Raw genomic sequence first — 18731 nt, 5'->3', positions numbered from 1 at the left:
GAAATATATTAGGCATTTTTATAAATGTCTTAAGCCTTGTATTTTTTAAATAAGTTTTATTAATAAAGGCATAGAACCAGTTTATTTATAGTGCACTGATAATAGTTTTATATAATTGGTTTATTAATTAAACTAATAAAAAGATAGATATGAGATATGTTTGGTAATTGTACCTGAATGAATTTAATTTGCTATATTTCAGATCAATATATTTGTTTTCCTTAATTTTAATTAACCCTAACTTTATTCTCATCAGAATTATAAATAATTGATTTCCGTATAAAATAATCTACCAACATATTTCACTTTCTTTTTTAATCAATGTGTAACTTAAAAATAAACAGATTAGTGCTCTGTTTTGAGGACAAGAAATGAAAACCAATGCGATATGATGAATGTCCAAAAGATGGAACACACAGACTGTTTTAAAAAGGGTTGGATGAATATGTTTTGCTTTTAAAACGGTGTGTGACAGTTGTAGGTTACAGTTTGACAAGAAATACAGTGTGACAAAAGCACAATGTTGTGTTTTATTGCGAGTATAGGCCTACACAAATATAAGTAAACACTTTGCAGACTGACTGATGTCCTGTATTAACAAAATGACGGAGTATGTTTTTATGTCTCCACTGTTCGATCGCGCCCGCGTGTCTCTCTCTCTCTCTCTCTCTCTCTCTCTCTCTCGCGCGCGCGCGGAGTCGGACACACACACACACACACACACACACACACACACTCCAGCATTGAAATCTTGACATCGCAGCCTGTTCATTATGCTGTGTTCACATCAAACGCGAATAGAGCGAATTATCCAATAATGTTTCGCAATTCTAGCCTGCATGGCATGCAGATGAAGGGCACTCATTTTCTGCTTATCAATCGCCGGTTACTGAAGAGGAACCCAGCAGCACGAGACAACGATATGGCGCAACAAAACTGACACGTTACATGATTGCCTGAGCGTGTCACTCCCTACGTTGCTAGGTTACCAGAGAGCGCGTGCCTTTGATAATGCAACCAAACTTGCTTCGCAACCTGTGGTTTCTTCCGACGAAGAAAAAAAATATCGAACGTTTTATCGAACACATTTTTTATTGATATCGATCACGTGTCTATCGCGATACATATCGTTATCGTTTTATCGCCCAGCCCTAATTCACCCCCAAAAAACAAACAAAAAAAAGTACAGTGCTTTCCTCAAAAATATTGAGACCAGTATTTGAGGACTATATGCAGCATGGCCCAAAAAGCACTGGAATATATCAAAAGAAAATGTGCTTGTTAGCATAACCCCGGAGAAATGATGACACCCAAATCTATGCAGCAGCTAATGCTGAACTCCCCCTTCAGATGATCTAGCTATTAAATGCAAACACAAGAAACTGGGTACACATGACAAGGCACCTTCTTGCTGACACAGCTGAGGATATATAAATCGTGCTAATAAATCGAGTATGAAGATGTTGACTAAGGAATGACTGTGTGTGAATCTTAAAGGTGCAAAACGCAACAGAACTACGCCCCCTCTGGCGACAAGCGAAACTGCAACCAAATCTGATTGTACATGTATCTCGCTTACGCTAAAGCATTACACAATTTACGCATCGTCATCTGTTGACATACATAGATTGGCCGTAGTGCTGCACGATTAATCGAATCGCAATCGTAATCGCGATGTCAAACCTATGCGATTATATAACGCAAAATGGCGCGATTTTATATGAACACAGCATCTCTTCTTTTTTGTCATCCTTTGACTAGTGTTACATGATCCCGCTCTTATTCGTGCAAATGCCTTAAAACAATTGTGCACGACAAGAAGACAAAAGAGAGCGCGCTGCCTGTGAATGTCCTGAAGTGACTCACAGAAAAACGCGCGCCCGTATAATGCGCGTGCACAGACCGCGTGCCAGAATACAGTTCTCTTTCGAGCTTGAACGAACAATAACACACACAATTATGCCAAAATGTCGTTTTGTCGATTATCTTCATAACATAAGAGCAGTCTTATGATGGACGAAAGAGTTGTGCTTGTGAGAGAATGAGGCGCGTGTGAGACGGCTGCTCTTAAAGGGCCAGCAGCGAATAAAGCGTTCTGTCAGTAAAGTTAATCAAATAACAAAGGGAACAGAAAATTACTCACTGCTCTTGACTAAAGAAGTTTTGTAGCTTTAATAAGGATTAGTCTATATATAATTTATAATTCATGCAGCGCAGACTGTTTGATAACTTTATTCAATTTCTGTATATAAATCCTCCATCCTACCTGTTAAGAGAGGAAGGGCACAGGTAAATATGGCATTTATTATGGGTTTATGTGAGGATTGTTTGAAGTTCACTTAATTTAAAAGCTGTTATTATTATTTTTTAAGCCTAATAAATATTTTAAAAGTTGATAGCTTTCAATTGTATTGATGGAATCACTGTAATGTTGGATGGCTATAATTAACGTTTAAAATGTGGGGGGTGTCGTCATTTTTATCCAGACATCAATGGTTTATTGATCATTATAGGTGTTATCAATCATTTAGTTGTTGTTGCTTTAGTTTGAGTTGAGAAATACACATTAATACACAGAATGATCACTAATCTGTGTGTGCATTTTACTTTAGAACCAAGCAAGTTGACTCATGAAACCATTTGTTTATTATATCGCAATCGCATATCGCAATCGCAATATTGACCTCATTAATCGCAATATGACATTTTCCCCAAATCGAGCAGCCCTAATTGGCCGTATCAAACATTAGAGACTGGGCTATATCTTACTGTTTTATCAAGAAAAAAAGCCAACTGAGGATCCCGTTTGAGACCAAGAGCAGACCGGAGATCTCTCCATTTGTTGAATGCCTTCCCGAGGTTGACTCTCGTCTTACTCCGACGCCTGTCTGACTCCAATTTGGACCTTTTGGTGGCACTAGACAACATTTTTCTTTTCTTTACTTTACGTGGAGTTTGCGTTGGGGTTTGGAATGGACTCTTTGAATCCATCTTCTACCTTTGACGCACGAGTTGTCTTCGCTGATGCGGAGAATGGCGGCGCCGGCGAATACACAAACCTGCGAGAGGTTGGTGAGCGTGAACGCGCATGACGTCACGCCCAGTCTCAAATTCGAGCCCGAATCCCTCTTATATATTTTACTGTACAGGATTATAGAGGCAATCTCAGTGTGCAGAGAAGGGCTCATTCAGCCCATCAGGCAGTTCTTTAAGCATGTATAGGATAGGAAAAACGGGTATTTTTAACATGAAAAGTTGCGCAATGCACCTTTAAGAGAGTCTAAGGCCACTGTCATCATCCAGACACAGAACATATCATTTGCATTGTCACCAGGGCAACACCGTGTGATGCTCGAGCCGCCACTTCCCGAATCAAAGTGCAATGTGAAGTGATCAAGCCCAGCAGCCGCGAATGTTTTACCACTAGTCTTGCCTCAATATGGTGTCTTGATAAAAAAGCTACCAGAGAGTGAGATTAACAGCATGAAAACATCAAAATTAGAGGTCAAGAATACAATACATTCGCCACGGTCACTTTTTCAATGACGTACGGTACTGTTCGCATTGATGGGAATATCCGATTGGTCTGAAACCAATGAGAGAATATCGGAATCATGTGCTTTTTTCCTGCTTACATGTTCATGGGTCATATCTGATCTGTGCCACATGAAAGAAAAAATAAATTCGGAATTGGGTCACTTGAACCACGCAATGTAAATGCGACTTAATTTAGTTAACATGCACTAAGAATGAACGATACTTCTAAAGCATTTATTAATCTTAGTTCATTTTAATTTCAACATTTACTAATACATGTTTATGTTTAGTGCACAATGCACTGAGAACTAACATGAATGAACGACTGTATTTTTATCAACTAACATTAATAAAGATTTTGTGTGTGTTTTAGAAAATGTATTGGCCTCTGTTCTATCCAGCATTTTTTCATGCAATAAATTTACATATAAAAGAGACATGGATGGAAACTCAACTAATGTTGAATCCCCCAAAGATTAGTCAGCATATCTTATCCATTTGCGCCTCGCACTCACACCTACTTGAAAAAAGTTGGGGGGGAAAAAGCAGCAGCAAAACAATGAGGTCAAATAGCTTACAAAAGCCATGACAATTATAGGGAACAAAATCACAATGGGTTTGACATTTTAGAAAGAGGCGGCACTTCACTGAGACAAATATACAAGGGAAAACCGCTGAAGAATGTCTTTGTTAAAAGCACTAAATATATTTTAACATAATCTGATCATTGCTGTTCTCAAAACTAACCGTTCTGTAAGATCAAAACTGAAGCTATGACTCAACATGTCAGATACTCCAGAGGGGAAAAATCCTCAATCCAATACAAAGGAAACATCCTCAGAAAGCCTGCTCGGGAAATGCTGGCTTCAAAGCAAGAAAAATAACAGTAAATCCCGGTCACAAAGCCTGAGTGCAGTACAAACAAAGTCATGCACCTGCATATGAAGATTAAGGATAAATGTAGATGAGATACAATGAGCAAACACACTGACTGAAGGTAAAAATATATATAAAACAGCAGATGAAAATGCATGAAATGAATATTATCCAGGGAAATAAAAGAGAGAAACACAGGGTACAGCAGTGCTGGTGATGATTATAATCTTACCAGAACTGCCTAATGTTTTGTAGAACCGGTACTCCAAATGAAGCTGTGGGGCCCTCGATTTCACAGGTTCCTTTAGGAGTGTCAGACAAAAAAAAAATTTCAATTAAAAACCTTTTATTTGTTTACATTGAAGTTCATTCAAAATTAGGGTTGGGATTCAGAAATTGATTGCGACTCTGGAATCTGATATTTGAGGTCAGGAATCGGATACTTGTTATAAAATTAACATTTTGATTCGGCGTGAGCATTTTATTCGCTTTTTAGCTCGAGCTCAGAAAGCCGCCTCTCATATAGCGTGCGAATACTGAATTGAGCTCTTTAATGTCTTCTTGCACTTGAACGGACAAATACACACAAAATTATCCCAAAATATCCCTGTAAACACAGTTGTTTATGTCTTAAGTGAACGTAAACAGTTGAGAAAGAAAATGCATGTGCCTTAAAGTGACAGCAGCCTAATATTCCCACCGCCGTCTGTGTCATTAATGTTAGAGAAAGTCGCTTACTGATCTTGACTGATTAACTTTTGTAACTTTAATAAGAAAGGATTAATCTAGATTTTAGATATTTATAATTAAAGGTGCTCTATGTAACTTTTCTACTAAAATGAATCCTTTTTTTATTGCCTGTGTGTGAAGGGGTTGTAATCACCCATTAAAATGATCCACTTGTCGAGTTTTGCCATTACCTCTGAAGGCCAGTATTCCTATTTCTATGTGAAGTCTCCGGGTCGGATTTACCGCGAAATCCAACGGATGTGACGTGCATGCGCGCTCCCGAGCCTCGCTCCTTATATACAGTCTATTGTAGACGGTCAGGGAGTTACGTCCGGTTAAAGACGCACGTTTTTCGGCTTATATCTCAGTCAATCTTTGATCAATATTCCCAAGACTCTAATCGTTCGTAGTGCTGGAAGGGGCCTTTCGAACGAGCCCACCCCCGAGGTCCAACTCGCCCGGCTCTCCGAGTTATAGCCGTTCGAAATCGGGGGTCCCAGCGAACGGCGATCCGGTAGGGGGCATCCCCGAGGCCCGCCACTCTAGCGTTCGGGCAAGGGTTCCCCTGGGACCTCCTCCCCCGAATTTGAGCTCTCTGGGTCTTTGCGTTCCAGAGATACGAGCGATTTTCTTCTGAGATCGTGACGTCACCGGCGTCCGCAATTTTGCAGCGCGCCCGATGGTTTTCTGCTAATATCTCCGCGAAAACACCACCAAAAACTATGGAACTTATATGGTTCTTTTCAGCTTGACTAGATGGTCCCAACGAGCTCGGTGCTCGCCGAATCCGTCAAGTATTCGCCGAGATATTTGCGTAATAGACGGTTTTATCTATGAGTTCGAGCACGAGCGCTCTTGTAAAATTTGGTTGCAATCTGAAACATCACCACTAGAGGCCTCTAAAAGTTACATAGAGCACCTTTAATTGTAAAAAAAAAAATATATATATATATATATATATAATCATAATATTATATTGTAGTACAATATATGTTATAATAAAAATATTGAAATATATTAGATTATTATTTTCAACAGGCTTAAGTGTGTGCGCTTTGAGTGCGCATGAGCGCTCCATCTCCAGGAGATTGCTTACGTGCTGAGTGGTTTAAACACTGGAAAGACTTATAATATAATAATGCAAATTATAAACTTTAGTGACGATGCGACACTGCCTCGATTGTGCAATTGACAATTCCTGTGTCAACTGTGCAGCTCACTTATAGTGCAGATGCGATGTGAAGCCATTTGCACATTTTGGGAGGGAAAGAGAGAGCGCACAGTGATTCACTCACTCCGTTTGGGAAATTACTTTGCAAGTTATTTAATAAAGAAATATGAACAGCGATGGAAAGAGATTGAGACGGTGCCGCTGCATGTCTCACGGACGGCGCGTGTCTTTATGTGTCGTAAGCATGAGATCGGCCTTTAAAGAGACCACCGATTAAACTTCCTAAAGCGATTATCGGGTGATAGCGATTAGTAGACGATAGGGGTGGAACGGTTCATGTATTCGTATTGAACCGAAGCGGTACGGGCGTCACGGTTCGGTGCACGAATTTACACGGAGAATACACGGTATAAAAATAAATAAAACTCGCGTGCAAATTAATTAATGTAATGCAGAACTACTGTTAGATACGCGGGTTCTTTAGGGACACATAATCTGTACCATCGGCTTATCTCTGAACGCGCGTTCACTTCAAACGTTGGCTTTATACGCGCGTCCTATTCGCTTTGGACTAGCGTCGAACTAGACGCCATAGACGCGAATTTGACGGCCTATTCACGTTTGGTGTGACCGCATATAATGAACAGGCTGTGATGTCAAGATTGCAATGCTGGAGTGTGTGTGTGTGTGTGTGTGTGTGTGTGTGTGTGTGTGTGTGTGTGTGTGTGTGTGTGTGTGTGTGTGTGTGTGTGTGTGTGAGAGAGAGAGAGGGGCGCGGGCGCGATCGAACAGTGGAAACATAAAAAAACATACTCCGTCATTTTGTTCATACAGATCATTAAACCTGCAAAGTGTTTACTTATATTTGTGTACACTCGCAATAAAACACAACATTGTGCTTTTGTCACACTGTAAACTCTTGTCAAACTGTAACCTACGACTGTCACCCAACCAAAATCACTCTCACACACACACACTGTTTTAAAAGCAAAACATATTTATCCAACTCCATTTCAAAACAGTCTGTGGGTCCCGTCTTTTGGACATTCATCATATTGCATTGGTTTTCATTTCTTGTCCTCGGAGCGCTAATCTTACACATTCTACATTGATTAAAAAAGAAAATCGAATGTGTTTTTAATGGTAGTATTATTTTATACAGAAATCAATTATTTATAATTCAGATGAGAATAATGTTACATTGTTAATTAATAATGTTAATTAAAATTAAGGAAAACAAATAGCCTATATTGATCTGAAATATAACAAATTAATTTTAAATTAATTCAGGTACAATTACCAAACATATCGCACATATCGGTCTTTTTGTTTTTTTATTAATTTAATTAATAAACTAATTATATAAAACTATTGTCAGTGCACTACAAATAAACTGGTTCTATGCCTTTATTAATAAAACGTATTTAAAAAATACAATGCCTTCCGCATTTTTGTTTTGCTTTTCCCTCAACTGCACCAAAATCGTACCGAACCGTGACTTCTGTGTACCGTTCCACCCCTAGTAGACGATCAAACGGCGCACCCCTAGTAATACAGTAAATAAATAGTACATGGTGTTTAGCTGCAACCAAATTTTTGGCAAAAAGACAGAATAAATTTGGTTGAATCTAAATGTTTTTTTTTTTACTTATTTGAATCAAAACTGGGAATCAATAAGAATAGGAATCGATAAGCAGAATCCGAATCACTAAAACCCAGCCCTATTCACAATATACAACAAACACTTCAACCAGCAAAACACTTTTATTCCCGTACGTCTGAGGAACACAATCAAGTTGTCACTTCATATATTTTTTTAGTTTCAGGTTCCTAAAATGTCTGTCTAAAATACATTATGTTTTCTTGCTTATAACGTGACTTCCACGACTTCATAACAATCCAAGCTTTTTATTCCATGTCTGCATCACCTGATATAATCGATTGGTATAAAATAATAAATATAAATGTACTTACCAACTTTATTGCAACGTACTCATTGGTATAGAGATTCTTTCCTACAAAAACAAAAACAAAGAGTGACCAACTGAAACTGAACACATGGATGCAACAGTTTGGACTTTTCGGCCAATAATAATATTTTAATCATTGGAATTCTGCCTTTATTAGATGTAAAATCTAATGGAGATTTTGACAGGAAAGTGAAGGTATAGAGAGAGGGGTAGGGCTGGTATGGGACATGACCCAGGTCGGTTTTGAACTCGGGTCCCATTAGGACAACAGCAACAGCTAGATGTACAATTATGAGATTATTTGTCGACCAACAAAAGTAGTAGTTCTGTTTTGTGTCAGTTCCAAAATCGACCAATTTTGTCATAAATTATATAAGAGAATTTAAAGCGGGTTCCCAAATTCTTTTAGAAATCCAAGGCACTTCTTCCAGTCCAAAAAAGCTAAAAATACTTTATTTACATCACGGCTATTACAATAGAAACTCCGCACACTGATGCATTTCGGCCTTCAGCCTTCCTCGGAGTGTGTGTCGACATGTGAATAAAGGCTTTGTAGCTTCTTGGACTGAAAGTAGTTTTTTTTCTAAAAGTATATGTTTGAAACCCAACTAAAGAGCACCTTCTGGGATTACTTCACAAGGTCCTTCTAGCAAGTAGCATTCCAAGTGCTTTCTTTGAAGGGTTTACAAATTGTCAGCAATTCTTTTGCCTTACATAATAGCCAATGCCATTGGCCCTCTAAAACTGACTGGTCAACCAGTAGGCAGTATATATATATATGATGGGACAGATTTATTAACAGCTTTTTAGACACACAGTGAAAAATTAGCACTGAAAAACCATGGAGAGGGTTATTTTTTGCGGACGACCTTGTTGCATAATATGCATTTGTAGGAGTTTTCCTTTCAGACACAATTTATTTGAGGAGAGTATTTAGATAATTCATTCGATGTGATATACTAAGGTTTGTACTAGAAATGATGCGCCGTTAGCATGCTACGACTAGATACTTAGCAAACAACAGCCAATCGTGTGCCTCATTCACAATTATGTTCACATATAAACGAATACAATCGGAGATATTTATAAAAATAAAAAAAATGTCCTGGCTCTTCAAAGCTTTATAATGGGAGTCAATGGTTTTTTTTTTTTTCGCACTTTTATCATGGATAGATGCACTTTGATTGACTCCCATTATAAAGCTAGGAAGATCCAGGACATTTTTTTTTATATACATCTCCGATTGTATTCGTCTGAAAGAAGAATGTCATTTACATCTAGGATGGCTTCAGGGTGAGTAAATCATGGGCTAATGTTCATTTTTGGGTGAACTATCCCTTTAAGACACTAATGGCTTTCCTTACCGAGCTTCAGCTCTCCAAAGTTGCCACAGCCGATCTTCTTGCCAACTCTGAAGTTTGGTCCCACCATGAGGACCCCCGAGGATGCGGAGCTGGAGGGCCGCGAGTGCCCGCTGCGCCCCTGGGCCACTTTACTGCTCCTCACCGGCCTCTCACCCTCCTTCTCTCTGGGGTGATCCATGACTGCGGCGCCGGAGGCACAGAGATCCAGACGAACCAGGCCGGAGCCCAAAGCAGACAGCTCAGGCCAAAAGAAAACTCATGGGACGACGGCTGTTGGCACCGCTGCCGCTGAACCGTTCACTGCTGCCAGCACACTGAGGGGGGAAACATTCAATCGCTTGAACACCATTACACCTCTGAAACAATTCAAATGTGTAATTATTTTACTAAATCATGTTCAACATCATGAAATGACCACTGTATTCTTATGAGAACAAGTACACAAAAGCTGAAATATTTCACTCTGATTGCCAAAATTCGACAAAAATGTACTTATTTAGTTCAATGTTTCCTGCACTGCTATAGCGCCACAGCTAAATAAATTATATTTTACCAGGGGGTATTCTGGTATAACAGACTTGAGTTTCCTTTCATCAAGGGGTGGAATAATTGGTTGGTCAGCTGTAGATAAATATCAGCCAATTTTCATTCTAATCATGCATTCGTGGCAAAATTTTAACTTTTCTTAGAATAGAAAAGTGCCTGTTTTGTTGCATTTACTGCCCTTGAAAGCTGACATATATTGTGCCCATTATAATTGCAATATTTGTAAATAACTATTATTAGGAAAAATGTTTGGCCGAAACAGCTATTTTCGGGTTTGGAGGGCTGAAATCAGTGACGTTTAATCAGCGCTTCTCCGATGGCACGTTTTGACCGCGTTCAGTGTCTATTTCGTGCTCACAACATGTCGGCTGTGTGGACAGTGGACACCAGCTCTGGATTGACAATATTAATTAGCCTACTCGATTTCAATCGGTAATATGATTTCTTAAATCTAAAATCTCTTAGTCGTGCTGTTTTCACTAAACATCTGTAGCACACCTGCTATCCAATAATCACAAAAAGTTTTGCTACTTTTAATATGAAGCAAAGTCTCAACTTTAAAATTCTGTTATTATGAAACAAAAAAAATTGATTTTTTTTTTATAATACATAATGTACACAAGTTGATTGTTTATATTAGTGTTGTTAAAAAAAAACATAGGCTACTAGCTAGCTTTTGATACTTTATTTGAACCAATTCTTATTGCCTCGTTGTTGTTATACGTATTTTAAGCCATTTTAAAGGCTATTGTTCATTTAGGTCTAATTTTATTAGCACAAAAAAAAAATCCGATTGACTCAATCGACCGATAACTCGATTACAAAAATAATCATTAGAGACAGCCCTAATTCCTTATTCGATTATGCATTTTGGATGAGCTACGACAAGTAAACTTGTCAGAAGTGTGACAAACAAAATAAAAAGGATGCTACTGTGGCAATATCTAAAATCAAATATATAGAGTCGGCTTGTTGCTCAAGATCTTTCCTATGACTGGTTTAATTTTCCACCCGAGAACACGACACCGTAAAAAGTTTATTCATTCAACTACCAAATTTTACTTTGGGGTTTTGGGCTAAACATACATGAGGGACTTTCCAGCAAAAATGCAGTGCTTTTTGTTATGCACGCATGCAGAGCACATGATGATGTTGTTTTTATAAATGTGGGCATGCAGGTCTGTTCACGGATGACAGATATGGGTCACTTACAAACCTAAAAACATCTGAGAAACTAAAGTCTGACACAGAATTATTGTTCATACAAACAATCAGACAATCAAAGGCAGACCTGGCTACATAAAACCCAGCAAAACAGGACTAGACCTACCAAGAAGCCTCAAAGTAAACAAAACAAAACATATTTTTATGAATAAAGCAAAGGTAAAGGCCTAAACAAACAGAGTGAAGCTTTTGTAACTGACCTATATCACATTCACATACAGATCTATTGTTACTCATGTCTGCATCATAGCCATGAGATAAACAATGGACAATAGTGGTTGAGTTTCAACAAAAGATAAGCCCATAAGTGTGCATGCATACGTTGACGTATTTCTAATGCCCAAGCACAGCATCATTATTGGTGATTATCGGTGATGCAGCACTAATGCAATATGCTGTATCCATTAGAAGACTCATCTCAAATCATTAACCTTTTGAAAAGAGATTAGCTCAGGAGGAAGCCGGGCATCAGGGAGGGATTCCTATTGTGACACAAGCGGTGAGGAAATGCTTCCCTGAACCCCTGAGTACGACTCTGTGCTTTATGGGTAAAATCTTCAATATTGAAATTCAAAACCAGTGGTTGAGACAGAATCAGCAAATACAGAAAGCAGACAATACAGAAACCTATTCACACATAGATTGATTTAAGGCCCGTTCACACTAAGAACAATAGTATAATGAGAAAAAAGAAAACGCGAATAAAAAAACAATACGTTTATTAGCGGTAAACTTGTTTATTACCGTTTGATACTTCAAATTCTTTAAAGGTTGTATCAGCGATTTCAGGCCCAAACATAAGGCCGTGTGTCCACCAAAGCGTTTTTTCACGCACATGGCGTATGTTTTCAATTGTTTTTAAAGGTGCAATGTGTAAAAAATTTGAGTATCTATTAGGGCTGTAACGATACGCGATATAAAATCGAAATCGCGATACTCAGGTCCACGATCCTGTATCGCGATGTGAGAAGGCAGAATCGCGATCACACCCCTTCCAACTCCCAGAGTTATCCTTCCTACCACATCTTTAAATTACTATTAGTATTATTTGAAGTTAACATTATAAAATACGTAGACCTACACCACAAAACTAGTTGAGGATAAATTATTTAAAATTTGGCAATTTCATGGACGTGAAATTTGCAGCCAAAACTTGAAATATAAATTCTCAGAAAGTGCATTAAATTAATCCTCAATTGACCGGCAACACGTCCAACATGCAGATGCATATCCTACGGCACCATCCCGAAATCAATTTAGTTGGAGTACAGAACACAACCCAAAAGCAGCAGCCTACACTGCCTAGTATAGTTTAATAATTTGCATAGGTATTATTGTTATTTGGTGTTTAGATTATACAGGTTTTTCCTAATGTTATTTAATAAAAATACCGGTATTTTTTCTTCTTCTCTCAAAATCTCTTTTTTTCACCACAAGCCCCGCCCCCTCAAGCCCCGCCCCCGTGATAGAATCGCGATACGAATCGAATCGTGGGTCAAAAATCGTGATACGAATCGAATCGTGGGTTTGGTGTATCGTTACAGCCCTAGTATCTATTAACAGAAATGCAATATGACATCCATAACTGTGTTCAGTGGTGTATAAAGAACTTACTTAATAAACTGTAATGTTTTTATTACCTTAGAATGAGGCATTTATATCTACATAACCGCGGGAACCCCCTTCTATGAAGGTCGACATATCGTGACGTCATGTTTCTACAGTAGCCGAACGCGAACAAACAGAGCGCGCTTCGTCACTACCTTGAAAGAGAAGCCGCAGAAACCTAGAAGCTAGCCATAAACACCGTGAGTAGTGACTTTTCCCTTGTCAGTGGTGTAAAATATGTAGTTGGATTGTTTCATGTAACTTAGTTCTTCTCCCTCGCTGTGTTATGGCTTTGCTATGTGGGGATAAATGTGCTGGTTACGTTCGTGAGACAGCTGATTAGTACTCTAGTCATTGACCGTAAAACAGTTAGTGCTACAGGAATCACCAACCCGTCGATCTTGGAAGCATTTTAAGTCGATCGAGTTTCCAAAATCAGAGAAAAAAGCCTATTGTGTGTGTAGTAAGTGTGTCTAGGGGATGCGGAGGCGCGCGCGCTGTTACAATCACGTCATTTTTGCCGCGCGCACCATTGCGCTCATGCGGACGCGTCGAGTTTAAACAAGGCTTTACGCTTTAACCAGCTCAGCCACAGTAACAGCTCATATTAGCCAGCTAAACTTTTACTTCCCTGTTAGAAAACATATATAGTTGCATAGTTTCATGTGGTTCTTCTCCCTCGCTGTATTATGGGTTTGCTATGTGGGGAGAAATGTGCTGGTTACGTTCGTGAGACAATCAGCTGATTACTATTATTATATATTAAGACCCTTGATCCTCACCTGACTATGGCTTTGTAAACTTTATCCATGATGTGGTTTATAATGGACTGTGGTACAGAAACTTGGTTTACTCTGGCTATTCTCTGCTGTCTCAGACGACGATGTATGTCCCGTTTGAGCCACCGTAGCTTCTTCCAAAGGAAGGGGTGAGCAGTGGGCGGAGCTCTTAGTGCAAACTCGCAACCGAACCGCTAGATGTCGCTAAAAATCACACACTGCACCTTTAATGGGAGCACTGCGTTTTTTAAACGCCATGAGCGTAACGAGGCGCTGGACGTTTTTTTCACGCTGAAGCGCCCGGCGTTTTTTACTGGTCGCCGAGAGTTGAAAAATGATCACCTTTGCGTAAAACGCGGCACTCATCACCGTCTTAAAACTGCGTCTCTGTAGGCAGCCTCTGAGATCTGCACAAAAAAACAATTGGGTTCACCAACCACTCAAAACCAAAATAAACCAATCCAACCAATCACCAACAGGGGGCGGGTGTTGTGAGGTTTTGCTCTTGTGCACGGCTGCACGCGAAGGCGGAGCAGAAGAAGAAGCCAGCGTCTATCAACGAACCCATGTCGGTGATTGGTTGGATTGGTTTATTTTGGTTTTGAGTGGTTGGTGAACCCAATTGTTTTTGTGTGCAGATCTCAGAGCCTAGACTGCCTACAGAGACGCGTTTTTTTGACGGCCTGCTTATGGAGCGGGCAAGATTAAAAGATTAAATGAAAGATTAGATGAATGTGATCATGTTTGTTTGGGCCTGAAATCGCTGATACAACCTTTAAGGCCAGTTCACGATAACTAACGATATAATGATAAATATAACATTTTAATAATCATTCTAGAAGTCCACTAAGGGTGCTCCAATTGACAGATTGTGTAAAATGCAGTTTATTGTTATTAAAAATAGTTATTAAAAGTGCATTATGCATTAAAATACTGTTCTCCAAGCGGCTTTCTGTGTGCATGCCCTGAGACGGAGTGAAACACGAACAAGCAAAGTGAACTTTGAGCGTTTATAGAGTTTGCGGTTTAACCTAAACGGTTAAAAACACACAGAAATATTCCAAAATGCCCTGCTTGGTAAGTATTCACTTAAACACTGTTGTATGTGTATCAGTATATTGGATCCGTGCATTCGCTCTTAAAGTGACAGCAGCCTAATATTCCTGCTGCCATCTGTGTCGTTAATGTTAATCAAACAACAAAAGATAAAGAGAAATCACTCACTGCTCTTTAGTAGATTTAGCAGGATTCATCTACATTTAATTTACAGTGCAGTGGTTTTACATTTGATTACTTTGTTGATGACTTGTTTTTTTCACAGGAATGCTATATTTGTTAATAATCTATAAACTGTTCCTAATCACCTCTATATGTTACACATGTTGCTTGCCAATAAATAAACAATTGTCAATTCATGACACTCAAATACATTGCTGTTAAGAATAGTTGGCCTATTATTTATTTTGGTGATCGGTAATATAGTTATCATTATAGTTACCGTATTTTGTGTGAACATTGAGCCTGGATTCTGATTCTGTCAATGATTTGATCATTCATAAGACAGAAGAAAAATAGTTCTGAAAGTGATTCTAACGATATTGTTCTTCTGTGCCGTTATCATTATAGCCGTGGTGTGAAATTCCCTATTCTCATAAACATTAAAGTTAGCCGTAAAATTTGTTTGTTTCCCTAAATATTAGAAATCTGCATACAATTAATGACTGTAGTCAAGCTACAAGCGCCATCTTTTACAAACTAAATATACATATTTAGGGAAAAGAAGAATCATAATCTGATAATACTGATTGAAGAATCTGAATTGTATTAACAAATACAATTAACATTCCTAAACAAGGCCTCAAATAAATGTCCAATGAATGCAATGAGTGGTAACATGGCCATTGACATTCAAGCGAGATTAAACAAGAAAGAGCTCACCCAAAAAACTAACTTCTGACAATTTACTCCATGTTAGCATTATGTTGATCAAAACATGTATGACTTCATTTCTACCGTGAAAAACACAAAGATGTGTTATGTTAGGAGTTGGCAGCCACTAAACTATTAAATAAAAAGATGCAATAAAAGTGAATAGGAACTAAGGCTGTAATTCTGGCGTTAAGCTCTACAGAAAAACTAATACTGATAGAATTGTATACATTTTTTGGGGGGTGAACTAGCCCTTTAAGTTCGCATCTTTCCCCAGAGTCTCAGACCTCTGATGTGTGTGTGTGTGTGTGTGTGTGTGTGTAATGGATTCTCTATAATGGTCCCTCAGTGAAGACAAAAGCCTACTAAAAAAAAAATAGTAATAATAATAAACGAAAACTTATTAAACGCCTGTCTCCGTATATGTAACGTTATTGTAATAAAATAAACGTAAACCAAAATAGAAAGTAAATAAATAAATAAACCCGTCTTACGACATTGAATGAGCTTTTCCTCCTGCTGCGGGCCAGAAACCTCAGTGTTCAATGTTCAGCCCTTTAACAGGAATGAGGAACACGATATTACACAAATCACCTGCCAGCCTGTCTATAGCACCAATATATTTAACTGATTTCTTGATAATCAATCAAGCTGGTCAGATATCGATCCACATAACATCCAAATAGCGACCAGAGAGATGGAGTTATTCATTTCAGTCGCTAATATGAGCCACAGGGCGAGTCGTGATGCGCAGTTATTGTTCAAACACTGAATACAGATCGCAGCCTCCATCGATCAATCAAGATTACCGTTAATTATAAACGGGATTAGCAAACCAATATGAACTAATGGAGCTAACAGCCTGACAAACACCTTTAGCTCGTTAGCTATAGCAGCCTTATTATTTCTTTCACTCACTTCCACGATGAACTTCGCCAGAGGCTTCAGAGGGGAGATGAATAGTGAGATACCAGCGTATGTAGATTATATGACGCCTTTTCTGAATAAATTCAGTGTTGATATCCCGCTACCCGCTTTTCCTCCTTTCTTTAGTGTTCCTCAAGTAACGTGAACCTTTCGCTGCTGTCGTCAATGACTTCCGCTCTCGGACTCTAAGGAGATTTCAAAACAAAAGTCCCTGCGATCACCAGGGTCATTTCTGTTAGGTAGTACATTTTGAATTTTGTAACGTTTAAACAACTGATTTGTCAGTGTTGTCGTTTCTATAAAGAAAAGGGTATACCAGACTTTCGGAAATATGCTCTGTTAGAGCTCAGGTACTTAAGCTTAATTAAATATAGCTTGATTATTTACACTGTGTCAATGAACAGGATGTTTAACAGGATGGAATCAAGCGCTAAATTGTTAGCAATGAAATCATCGAACATCTTATAAAAAAAATTGTATAAGATTTTTGTAATTTTGTGAGGATGAGATTTTTTTTTTAATGATCAGGATAAGATAAAATGATAAAAAGCGATACAAACCAACGTGACAAAACATTACACAATTGATAAAAATCTGTTTATAAATAGCCCATGTTTGCTTTGCCAAAAACCAATTCTAATTTCGACCTGTTTTTTTGCTAATTAAAGGGATAATACAAAAGACACAAGGATGAAACTGCTTGATACACTAATATGATTTCTGTCTTTGAAAAATGTCCATTTTTTTTTAAATCCAATATATTAAGACTTTTATGGTGGGATTATCAAAATGGTCTGTACAACTAAGCAAAAAAGCACATTCCTGAAGAATGCATTATGAGTATATAAGTTTTAAGCACATGAGTTTAATAATAGGCATGCATATGAACTTAAACAACATCTGTTAAAACTACACTGGGATGATGAAGACATAAACTGTCATACCCTGTCATAATCTCATCTAATTATCTCTTGTTATTAGCAGCACTGGAGTTTAAATCACTGGAGACATTAAATGAAGAGACCCAAACTTGACAGACTTTTATTAGTGGCTACTCTACAAGTTATAATGTTGTGTGTGTAGCACCTCCTGGTGGATTTGTTTTAAATATTAAGAGAAAAAAAAAGAGTTTAACATCTAAACATCTAACAATCTAAAATGTTATGAAAGCATATCATTTGGTTGTATATTTAATATTTTACATCTGTTTGCTATATGTGATTTATGCTATATTGATTTTACTAAGCTGTCAATTCTAGTGTCGTATAAAAAACAGTTAAAAACACTTTTTCATTCAGTTCTACTCTATATCTTTCAGTTGCGTCTCCCTCACATTTATAGAAATGGCAGATCAGGGGTTTTAATGTGTATTAAATGTTATAGATTAATTACATAATTTACTGTATAAAGAGCAACATTTTATTAATCGCAATATTTACTCAATATTTACATATTTATGTATGTTACATTTTCTGTTTCATGTATATTGTTTCATATGATATTTAATATTGAAATTGTGTTGAAAATCAATAGGCTGTTTAATGGCAGGTTATGTTGTGACAACTTACCTCCATGTATTTTTTATTTTTTTATTTTTTTTATTGCTTAAAGAAACATACAAAACACCAAACAAACCTCAAGATACAAATCGTATTCGATTACAAAGAAGTCCAAATAGCAGCACAAAATATAAATAAAAACCATAAATCTAAATAAAACGCAAAACACAAAGAACAAAAAATAAAATAAATAATAAATAAAATATTACACAAGGGGGTTATCATCAAAAAATACCTCCAAAAGATTATATAATTTTAAGGGCTCATGCACAAGTCTTAAAGATTTGAAGAAGATCATTAAATATTTATGGAAAAGTAAGAAAGTGGGATGGTTCTTAAAGAATCTGCATTTGTGTATGAAGTAATTGGCCAACATCACAATATTGTTCACCAAAAATTCATGATCGTAATTCAAAGAAAAAGACAAATATTTTATAGTTTTAAAATTAAAGTCATGTATTACATAACTTAAGCAAACACAAAGGTCATGCCAGAATTTCTTTGATAATTTG

The 18731-nt window shown here is 37.7% G+C and overlaps 1 protein-coding gene across 4 annotated transcripts in view; it reads right to left on the bottom strand.

Moving 5' to 3' along the window:
* Positions 1–16840, bottom strand: part of csnk1g1 (casein kinase 1, gamma 1) — a 56793-nt gene extending 39953 nt beyond the window's left edge. For all 4 annotated transcript variants that reach the window (XM_056233188.1, XM_056233189.1, XM_056233190.1 and 1 more), the window contains exons 1-4: positions 16652–16840; positions 9648–9961; positions 8288–8328; positions 4646–4715 (exon numbers count right to left, since the gene is read on the bottom strand). In XM_056233188.1, the coding sequence (XP_056089163.1) occupies positions 4646–4715; positions 8288–8328; positions 9648–9825 (289 nt within the window). In that variant the 5' untranslated portion in view covers positions 9826–9961; positions 16652–16840. The remainder of the gene's footprint in view (positions 1–4645; positions 4716–8287; positions 8329–9647; positions 9962–16651) is intronic.
* Between the last annotated feature and the right edge of the window lie 1891 nt (positions 16841–18731).

This window comes from Rhinichthys klamathensis, unplaced genomic scaffold (genome assembly GCF_029890125.1).
Source record: "Rhinichthys klamathensis goyatoka isolate OS25496 unplaced genomic scaffold, OSU_Roscu_1.1 h1tg000362l_1, whole genome shotgun sequence".
Lineage (NCBI taxonomy): Eukaryota > Metazoa > Chordata > Actinopteri > Cypriniformes > Leuciscidae > Rhinichthys > Rhinichthys klamathensis.
Note: the sequence above shows the minus strand (reverse complement) of the source record. Positions and strands in the feature narration are given on the sequence as shown.